This window comes from Haliaeetus albicilla, chromosome 2 (genome assembly GCF_947461875.1).
Source record: "Haliaeetus albicilla chromosome 2, bHalAlb1.1, whole genome shotgun sequence".
Classification (NCBI taxonomy): domain Eukaryota; kingdom Metazoa; phylum Chordata; class Aves; order Accipitriformes; family Accipitridae; genus Haliaeetus; species Haliaeetus albicilla.
The window spans coordinates 17403311-17414514 of NC_091484.1; the positions used below are offsets into that span (position 1 = coordinate 17403311).

The 11204-nt window shown below is 52.3% G+C and overlaps 1 protein-coding gene across 1 annotated transcript; it reads right to left on the minus strand.

Annotated features, from left to right (window-relative positions):
* Positions 1 to 4812: 4812 nt before the first annotated feature.
* On the minus strand, positions 4813 to 10628 carry LOC138688218 (endoplasmic reticulum-Golgi intermediate compartment protein 3-like). The gene is given in 7 exon segments (XM_069799377.1): positions 4813 to 4910; positions 8022 to 8073; positions 8075 to 8145; positions 9459 to 9546; positions 10159 to 10229; positions 10439 to 10484; positions 10487 to 10628. Coding segments are annotated over 7 exon segments (471 nt in total). The 5' UTR covers positions 10532 to 10628.
* Between the last annotated feature and the right edge of the window lie 576 nt (positions 10629 to 11204).

Genomic DNA, 11204 nt, shown 5'->3' on the forward strand with positions numbered 1-11204 from the left:
CTAGCCCAAAGAATGAGTGATGCATCAGTCCCCAGGCCGGACTGTTTTGGTCTCTGCTGGCAAGTAACGGCACAAGCTGTTCCTCTCGACCTCAACCCCAAGTCCACGTCATCTTCCACCAAAATGTAGTCCACCCAAGCATGCTTCAGGAGACAGCACCGGTAGGAGAAAGCCATATGTATATGCAAGAGTGAGAAAAACGGAAGTAATACATAAAGGCAGGAGAGTGCCAGGGCTGCAGAAGGACACCGGTTGCCCATCTTTATATAAACAAAGATCACCCTGCAGCATTCTCCTGCACCCTGCCATTCTTCTAACCGTTGCCCATACCAGTCCTCCTCTTAGAGCAAATCAACTGGGTTTCTGTAAAATGACATTACCTTCCCCTATTGACATTATCCCTAAAATGACATTAGTATCCCTAATAAGCTATCTGACCAGGAAGGCCAAGGCGCGGCTGGAACTGAACCTGGCAAAGGACGCAAAGAATAACAAGAAGGGCTTCTACAGGTATGTCAGCCCGAAAAGGAAGGCCAAAGAAAGCGCACCCCCCCCCCCGATGAGCAAGACTGGCAAACTGGTTACAAGGGACAAGGAGAAGGCCGAGGTACTCAACAACTTTTTTGCCTCAGTCTTCACTGGCAGCCTCTCTTCCCACACCTCTCCAGTGGGTGGACCGCAAGACGGAGACTAGGGCAGCAAAGGCCCTCCTCCAGCAAAGATCAGGTTCGTGACCACCTGAGGAACCTGAACATACATACGTCCGTGGGACCTGACGAGATGCATCCCAGAGTCCTGAGGGAACTGGCTGATGGAGTCGCCAAGCCGCTCTCCATGATATTTGGAAAGTCACGGCAGTCGGGTGAAGTCCCTGGTGACTGGAAAAAGGGAAGCATGACACCCATTTTTAAAAAAGGTAGAAAGGAGGACCCTGAGAACTACCGACTGGTCAGCCTCACCTCTGTGCCTGGGAAGGTCATGGAACAGATCCTCCTAGAAGCTATGCTAAGGCACGTGGTGGACAGGGAGGTGGTTCGAGGCAGCCAGCAGGGCTTCACCAAGGGCAAGTCCTGCCTGGCCAACCTAGCGGCCTTCTATGATGGAACGACTACACCAGTGGACGAGGGAAGAGCTACAAACGTCGTCTATCTGGACTTCTGTAAGGCCTTTGACACGGTCCCCCACAACGTCCTTCTCTCTAAATTGGGAGAGATACGGATTTGATGGGTGAACTGTTTGATGGACGAGGAATTGGTTGGATGGTCTCATCCAGAGGGTAGTGGTCAACGGCTCAATGTCCAGATGGAGATCGGTGACAAGCGGTGTCCCTCAGGGGTCCGTACTGCGACCAATACTGCTTAATATCTTCATCAATGACATCGACAGTGGGATCGAGTGCACCCTCAGCAAGGTTGCAGATGACGCCAAGCTGAGCGGTGCAGCTGACACGCCTGAGGGATGGGATGCCATCCAGAGGGACCTGGACACACTTGAGAAGTCGGCCCATGTGAACCTCATGAGGTTCAACAAGGCCAAGTGCAAGGTCCTGCACCTGGGGCGGGGCAACCCCCGCTATCAGTACAGGCTGCAGGATGAAGGGATTGAGACCAGCCCTGCGGAGAAGGGCTTGGGGGTACTGGTGGATGAAAAGCCAGCAATGTGCACTCACAGCCCAGAAAGCCAACCGTACGCCCAGGCTGTATCAAACGAAGCATGGCCAGCAGGTCGAGGGAGGTGATTCTGCCCCTCTACTCCGCTCTGGTGAGAGCCCACCTGCAGTACTGCGTCCAGCTCCAGGGTCCTCACTACAAGACAGACACGGACCTGCGGGAGTGGGTCCAGAGGAGGGCCACAAAAACGATCAGAGGGATGGAACGCCTCTGCTGTGAGGAAAGGCCGAGAGAGTTGGGGTTGTTCAGCCTCGAGAAGAGAAGGCTCTGGGGAGACCTTATCACGGCCTTCCAGTACTTAAAGGGGGCTTATAAGAAAGATGGGGACAAACGTTTTAGCAGAGCCTGTTGTGACAGGACACGGTGTAAAACTACAAGAGGGTAGATTCAGACCAGATACAAGGAAGAAACTTTTTACGATGATGGTGGTGGTGAAACCCTGGAACAGGTTGCCCAGAGAGGTGGTAGATGCCCCATCCCCGGAAACTTTCAAGGTTACGTTGGACGGGGCTCTGAGCAACCTGATCTACTTGAAGATGTCCCCCCCGCCACTCACTGCGGGGAAGGGGGCGGGCCGGGTGGACTACACGACCTTTAAAGGTCTCTTCCACCCCAAACTATTCTATGATTACCTTTAAAAAAATCCAATGGCTTACGAACCCTCGGAAAAACTCCTACTGAGTATTCTGAGATTAGCAGGCTTGGTGCATGAATTCCCAGGAGAAATTCTCTAGCCTGTTGTACTAATGAGATTAAGCAAGATCATCATCACCCCATCCCACTTCAACAGGCAGAAGTCGCTCCAACAAGTCACCACGTCCTCCGCAACTACATTATCTGCACAGAGCAACTAATAATCCCCCAACACATTATCTCCAACACTGATACGTTAAAATCGTTTAAGACAAAGATTCTCAACCTCTTCCACCTGGTGACCTCCTTTACCACAGAAGAGTGACCTGGCATGGCTCTCCTTTCAGCTTTCAGGAAATCTTCTCAGCTCCCAGCCTAGATCAACAGCTCCTCCCAAAGGAGATTTATGGGCACAGCAAGTAACAGAAATTAGTTAACCCTCTAGTTAAAACGGCTGGGGGGCGGGGCGGGGAGGGGCGGGGGGGAAGGATACGGCAACACTGACTCTCAACAGCGTGCACTGCAAAAACGAGCAGAGCAGGAGAGGAGAGAGATATTCCGATCCTTACAATGAAAAGACACACCGATTCAGACAGAGCAGCACTTAAAACTCGTACCAAAAAGGGGAAGCGCAACAGCTTTGCCAGTGTGCTTTCTAGGCCGTATAAAATGACTCCCTAGCTAGCCAAAGGGCTAATATATGGACAAGCAATCATTTCAAGCGCAACAGAGAAACAAAAACGCAGGAATTAACCACTAAAAGGAAAAACACAGTGGCATGCCCATATATGTTAAGTGAGCTCTAAAGCAGCATGCCAGGTAACAATGCTGGTTATATTTAGACTCTTTCCCACTTCTTAAGGGAACAGAAAGGTCATTTTAGGAGCAACCAAAGCTATCCAGAAGTGCACTCGAGGTTTACATTCACACCATGTTAACATTCAAAGCTGGGTAACAAGTTTTTGTTCTTAATCGGTCCTGTGCTTCTTTTGTCACACCTGATGCACAGAGAAGGCAGCGTACCACGAGGCTGTTTTGTTCCTTCTGCTGCAAGATCCCAACAAAGGCGAATACCTGGAAGGATGGGGGGCGGGGCAGGAGAAAAGTACGTTTGGACGACATACCTCAAAGGAGGTTAAGTAACCTCCTTTTTTGTTTGTTTCGGAAGACCGTTCACGTATATTCACCACTCTGCATGACTAACCAACAACTGTCACAGACTTACACCTCCTCAGAGATGGGCCTCTGAATCCTTCACACAGCAGTTTCGACCCACTTTGCCACACGCTACAGCCCTGGCGGGGCTTCTACAACAGCATGTTTCGTGGTACGGAGAAGCTATGGAAGGTACGGAGAGCCTCCAGGTGGCTGCTTGACAAACGTTAGGCATTCCCAGCAACTGGTACGACTTGAGCTCTGACCGATTATAGCCCAGTGACAAACGGAAATGTCACGTTGTTGGTCTCCAAAACGAGCTTGACACAACTGGAAAACAGCTTGTCCGTCTGCACAGAAATGGGTGAGACCTTGCGTCTTTCAGCACCGAGACAACCAAACTCTGAAAGGAGTTTACCAGCGTAAAAAGGAAAGTCCTCAGCAATGCTGAGGATGAAATAAGAATCTCAGCCTCCGGTATTCAGTTTGGGGATGAAAACGGTTAATTCCCCGGCAGACGCTACTTTGGGACAGAAGTTAAGAACGAGCTCACACAAAACACCCCCTATGGAAGGAATACTGTACAGGCCATCCGCCAGAGGATTTGGATCTCCTCCACACTGAAACGGTGTCCTCGACTGATGGAGACTGAGTTTTCTTTCTTTGCTTCTGTGGTTTTTTTCTGGGCCAAAGAAAAAGCTGAAGCCTGGAATCATGAATCCCTCAAGATGGAAACACCTCTGCGGAAGGACGCAACTTGACAGATGGGACAGACCAAGTCACTACAGAGACAATAACAGCGAGGGAGAGTCCACAACCTATGGGCTGCCACGGATCCATTCTTACAGAAGAATTCTTTGCAGGTAGGAGGAATGAGAAACACCAAATGACACCCGTTGTTTGTGTGAGCGATAAATGCCTGGTCTTTGCTCCCGTAAGGATGCAAAGCCTGCAGCAGAAGTGAGAAGGCAAAGCCATAACCAGGTTTCATTCCAAGACGGCTCACGTAACGGTGAACTAATTTACACAGCTCCCCTCTGGACACCAAATAACCCCAGAAAAGATTCCGTTTGACGAGATACAGCCTTTGCGCTGCTGCAAAGGTAGCGCAATTTGCGCTGCCCTTAAACAGGCACGTGCACAAACTATAGACAACCGAACTCTGCACGGTCTTAGCAATCGTGAGCGCAGCTTCCAAAGGCAGACCAAAACCACAACGGTCCTCATCATTCTCTGAACACGGGCCCAGGAGGATTTCATTGCACAGACCTTCATAGACGCTTTGGAAAAAAAACACGCGTGCAACACAACTGTATTAATTCAAGCGCTAAGAAGATACAAAAAGGTGTAAAGGTTACCGCACGTCCTCCGACTCTGCCCCGTAACAGCTCTTGCAGCGATCCGCATCCAAAGAACTTGGATCAAACACTTTTTCTTCTTCTTTCCCCAGCTCTAAGACAAAAGAGGATGCAAAGCGACGAGGCAGTGACTAGAAACGCTATCTTGTACTCTTGTTCCGTTCTGTGCGCAACAACTGTTCTACACACAAACGCAACGATTCTGTGTCGCAAGCTGCGCGTCCTGCACCCAAAGCCCACCTGAAACGGTATGCGCAGAGCCTGCTGAGGTGCGAAGTAAGACCAAGAAGCAGAGTGACATTTGTCATCTCAAACGCACCCTCCAGAGCAAGAACCGGCTATCTGTAAGCCTCGCTGGAGCGCTGATCAGACGTTACTTGCCTAAAGGCTTTGTTAAAACATCGTCTACTTCAGACAACGTCGCACAGTAAATGGCGACAATTGTAACAGGACCTGTTACACAAACAAAATTTTAAATAGCAGTCAACGGCAGTCAACAGTGCACAACGCAGAATCCTGTCCCAAGACGGGTAGGGAACACGGTTATACCTTGCTGTGAAACAAGATCAGAGCGAGAGTCTCCCGAACGGAAAATTGGCACCCAGTCCTCCAGGACGACAACGCTGACAAGGCACACACGTTAACCCCTGCTCACTAGAAGTCTCCAAGGAATTTCTACCTTCTTCGTGACTTAACGATTCTGACAATGTCTGTGCCACGTGTGTGCTGAACGCGCAGCCGCAGTACGGCTGGGGCACGAACTCATGGAAATTCATGGTCTTACGTGCAGAAGGCTGAAGAGGGACAAAAACATTGGCTCTTATTATAAGAGGCCCCCTTAAAAGCAGGCCGTTTCAACGCACAAACCCTGAAGGGCAGGACCAAGTCTCTTGCGTAACAAAAGCCCTCTAAGGCTCACTATCCAGGCACGGCTGCGCTACCCTCTATAAGCCTTGAAAAGGTGGCTCCTTGGATCACTAACGCTGGGGAAGGGGACAAGGTACATAGTCAGACACTGCTGAGGGGATAAAACGTTATCAGGGCCCTGTCTGTTGAGACTGGGGGGTATAACAGGCGGACGGAAGCGAGTATTAAACATGTCTGTATTTCGTACTAGCCACAGGAAAAAAAAAGAGATTTTAAATGGAAACCATGAAACGGGCATCAAAATCAGTCATTACCCTTATTTCTTTAATCACATACTCTACGGCAGTGACGCTCAAGCAAATAAGAGCTTTTAGGAAAATATCCCCATTAGTAAACAACCGTGCGAGACTTTCTTTCTAAAGCTCCCAACATTCAAAGCAGTTGAAAGCGCACTTAAGAATTCATTGTTCAAAAAGCGGTACGGCTTTTAATCTCGTAATTACACTCAAAGACAGCGTCGGGAAGAATACAGCTAAATAATCGCGACGCTTTGTCAAAGCCACGATTCCCACCACTTCAACAAGAACACCTGTACGATACCCGGAGTCTTTCAAGACACAGCAACCAGTAACAGCTTTTTAAATGGAATCAGTAGCTGCCCGTTGAGCTGTCGCAGAGACAGCATCCAGAGGGAATGCACACAGCCTGGATACTACAAAGAAACCGCAGCGCATAGAACTCTACACGCAGGGTTTCTTGCCGTTAACACGGTCCTCAACTTGCACGCAGATATGATGCGTGAAATTGGAAAACTCTGTCCACGGTAAAAGGAAGGAAACGGTAAGAGCCGCCAATAAAGAATTCAGTCATTTCTTGTCATTCAATGGAAAGGAGTAAGACGACATCCCAAGCGCAGAACGCAACCTACCACAGAAATCATTCAGCTATTAACTATTTTAATGTAACTATGATTAGGAAAAGCCTCCAGATGCTACTCCGTAAAAGTTGGGTATGCTTTACTAAATTTAAGGTCAATACTGCTACGGCTGCCATTTAAGTAACTGACTGAAGGTCAGCGCTACTAACAGAAACTGATAATCGTAGAGTTTAATGAAGACGCGTGGATACTTCTGACCTAACCTGCAACACGGGTGATGGAAACCAAACTAGCCGCGTGCTCTTTCCAGACAGCAGAAGAAATTGCTTGTTGCCTGCAATGCATCTGATCTCTTTTGAAATGCCTCTTCCAGGTGAGACCGTTTGCTCCTTACGAGCTTCTCCTCCTCTCCATTGATCACACAAGGAGCCAGAGCAACCGGTTCCGACGGAGTAATGCCAACGGAGACTGGCAATACAAGTAAGGCAGGAGGCCTACACGCGTTAACAGAGAATTAGATACAGAACAGCTGGTTTTGTCCCCGGGCGTTACATTTGTCACGCCACAACCTCTGAATACAGAAAGGCTGCTAAGCGAACACAGCAGTAACAGCACTATCACCGCGTTCCCGTGGCAGCAGGAGAAACTCCCGTACCTACCAATCGTTCAGCTCTTGGCTTAGTTTAGCCTTGCAACTTCAAGAACAGAAAAGTTCAATCCGAGTGATACAAATCAACAAATTCAGCTCGTGCCGACACGTAGAACTGCACCATCTCCCAGAAAAAGTAAGAAGGAGCTCGTGTCTTGGAAAGGAAAAGTCAGGACAGTATTACTGTTAGGTTGCAACACTTTGCCAGAATCGTTTCTGGTTTGTATCGAAGCGCAACGATGAGTCATAACACCAAACGAATGTAAAGGAGAGGTTTATGTAGCCAAGGACCACTTACTACAACCTGTAACCGACAAACCAACTAAAATATATTTATCTAGGGAGGCATTAGCACACACAAAGTCAATGCAGTAAGGTGCAAGCTTGGGCTTAAGGGTCGAGTCACTGGAGCCTTCCCTGGAGAGAGGCTCTTTCCTCTAACCAGGTCGTCCCGTTTGCCAGCCCACTGCGATTTAAAGGTACAACCAAAGCCAAGTTTTGCCAGAACAGCTGCTTGATTCCCAGTCATAAAAGACCATTCACGCAGCAGCTTTATTCCTGAAATGCACCCGTGAGTCCTCGTCGTAATTTCAGAGGGACTAGGCAGAGATCTGCCTCGCAAAAGCTGCCAGTATAACAGGAGTTCGCCTGATCGGCCAGTTTAAGAGATCTGCGTGCTATAAACTCTTCAAAAGTTTGCGGTCTTTAAATGCTCGTCAGCTGTCACTTGTGCCCGTGAATCTCAAAACAGGCACACGGTGACGGAAAGACGACGAGAGCGTCCACCCAAGAAAGGCAGAATAGCACCTTACCGTGGCTCTCGGCCTCCGGACTCACACGATTGCCGGCTTTATCCAAACGTTGGTTGTTTAAACGGATTGTGCTCTACATCCAGCTGCTGCTCTCCTGCTACGTCCCTGGCATCGATGCTCAAATCTGAAATCAGTGAGCAAGGAAAGCGGTCTATAAACACACGTTTGTTACGGCCTGCGGCAGGCTGAGGAAGCATTCAGCCAGTGAAAATACAGACTCTTGCAGCGAGGGCGATAAGAACGTGCCAAAGCCGAAGAGGGCGTATGGCTGGGGACAAGTGACGTACAGGGAACAAAACGCACGTTGCGGCACCCTGAACGACCCTTCCAAATACGGGGTTGGGTTTGGTGCACCAGGAGGACGGTTTCCAGCTGCCCAGAAAGCGTTACCCTGAAAGGTAATACACTTAAGGCAAAAGAAACCAAAACCAAACCCCTCAAAGCCCATAACCATTTCCAGGAGTACAGGAGTTAAGCTTCACATTGGTTGAAAGCTGCCTCCTACCACTACCCCCTCACCCTTCCCCCTTCACCACCAGCACATTTCCTCCTGACCCCTTTTCACAAAGAAGACGGAGAAGGTCTGGGGTCTCGGCCCGGTATCGAAGCACCGTGATGCGCTTGCCGGCTACACGCTCTCTTACGAAGACTGACAGCTTCTCTGCACAAAACAGCAGGGGCTTCCGAACTCTCTGGCCTTCCCACGCCCTTTTAAACGTGAGGAAGGCAAAGACCAACAGTATCTCGGGTGGTCACAAGGAAGTCAGACTCACTACATTTAGAGCCCAACGCACTACCCAAAGGAATTACCGCAACACAACAAGAGGCAGGGAAGATTAGCGCACAGTCGGATAACATGCACAGCAGCGGTACGCAGGAAGACTTGCAAAATTTTCCGTCGCTTCACCCCGCAGCTTTGTTTTGAATTTAGTTAAAAGGTAACCCGACTATTAACGCTCACTCCGGTTTTAAAAACTCGGGACAAAGGTTATCACGTGGCGTTGGCGTTGCAGTCAGAACTGAAGTACAAAAACCACGGAAAAGTTGCGCCTCGCCAAGTAACTTCCCAAGGAGACTCTAAAGTGTTCCAGCAACAGTACAGTCAAATCTCGAGTCCCAGGCGAACACCGAACGCTGTGCCAGCGTTCTCAGTATGACCGAGCTCTCTGACAAAGCACCACACCGCACAGAAACGTAAGCGGGTTTATACCTTAGCCTCACGTATCATCTCAAAAGGTAATACAGCCTGCCTGGAAGCGCTGGTTTAAGCGCCCAGCGGGCCTGGCTGGAATCACTGCGTAACCACCAGGGATCACCAATTCCTCCCTGTCCGTGGCCCAGGCAGCAGCGCAGCACTCGGAAGCACCGGGCACACCGAGCCTGTCGGGCCCTCGGCAAGTATGAAAATTATCCCCAACGTTCAGAAGGCTGGCTCACAAGCACAAGGCGTATGCGGAAGAATAACATCGAGATTGATCTTCGGTTTAGCTCCCCTTGATTTGTCAAGGCGCAATTCCGGATGAACCTAGGAACAAGGGAAAAACGGAGAGTCCTGTTTCACTTGGAAGCCCATCAAAAGGCCTCCTTCTTTCCCTCGACTGCTCTGGCTCACCAGCTGATTTTTAAGAGGTGGGATTCAAGAGACACCTGAGCTGCTGCCTCCCACCGCAGCCAAGCGCTTGCCATTTCTAACGCTTTTTTTTAAGAAAGGTAGTAACTTGGGAATCTTAGAACCTGGGGTGGGGACGGGGGCTCCCGCGCTTCCTTGCTTTCCTTTGCATTGCCTGCTCGTAGGCGGCAGAGGCAGCGAGAAGAGACTTTGGGACGCTCTCCTGCCACCGCGTTACAGGAAGCCACAAGCCACCCTTGGCGCCAAGCGGCTTTCGGGGGAGGGCAGCCCGCTCCCGGCCTCAAGGCCACCAGCTCGGAGAAAGAAAAAAACCCCACGCAGATCTGCGGCGGGTGAAGCTGCCGCGTGGGCAGCCCGCAGGAGGCGGCGGAGGAGGCGGCGGAGGAGGCGGCGGCTCGGCGGGGGTGCGGAGGCACGGCAGGCCGCCCCGGGCCGCAGGGCCGCCCCGGCCAGAAGCAGCACCGCGGGGCCGGGCCGGGCCGGGCCCCCCCCGACGCCGCCACTCACCTCCTTGGTGAGGTAGTACTGCAGCTCCGAGAAGAAAAGCAGCACCATGATGAGCCCGCTGACAACCGTCACTGCCGGGGAGACGAGAACCGCCGTCAGCCCCGCCGGTCGCGCGCGCCCGCCTCGCCTCGCCTCAGTCCCGCCTCAGCCCGCCCGCCGCCGCCGCCGCCCCGAGCCGCTGCCGAGCGCCGGCCCGCAAGGCCCCCCCGCCGGCCGCCGCCCCACGGCGAGGCCCGGGCCCGCCCGCCGGCCCCCGGCCGCCCTCACCCCGCCCGCTCACCCAGCGCGCCCCCGCACGTCTTGACCCGAAAGCCCTCCAGGGTCTTGTCTTGGGGAAGGCATCGAACCGCTTCAGCCGCCACAGCGAGTCCATGGCGCCGCGCGGCCCGGAACCAAACCCGCCTTCCGGCGCCGGGCCGGCACCGCCCCGCCACCGCCCCGCCGGGCAGCGCGGCCCGAAGCCGGCCGAGGGGGGGTCCGGGGGGACGGGCGGGGAGGGGCTGGGGCTCCCGGGCTCCTCCGGGGCGGGAAGGTCCTCGCTGCCGCCTCGCCCTCTTCTGACCCTCCCTGCCAGCGGCCCCCGGGCCTCTCCAGGACACCCGAGAGACGCTGACTGTGCCGAGATCGGTTAGCTGGGAAGGGCTTGAGACCAAGGCGGAGCTGCTGGCAGAGAGCAGTTTTCACTCAGTTTGACCTCCTCCCCATCCCCTGCCTCCAGCTTTGAAAGGGCTGGCGTTTGTGACCCCCGCCCTTCGGAGAACAACCGAGCTGTCCCTCAGGCTGGCTGTCGCAGCGACAAAGCTGAAAGCCAATCACCTCGGGAGAGTACCAGCGCTTATTGTGCCGAAGCACGGAAGGAAAAAGGAAGGAAAAGAAGGAAAAAGGGAGGAAAAAACCGCCGCGCTCTCGCCCCACCTCCCATCCCTGGCCTGCGCCCTTCACCCCTTCCTCTTGCTACCACCTCCGTGTTTCCCTCTCTCGTCACAGGGAAGGGCTACGAACTCAAGAGGTTAAATCGTACAGCAGCTCGCAATAGCTTACTCGTG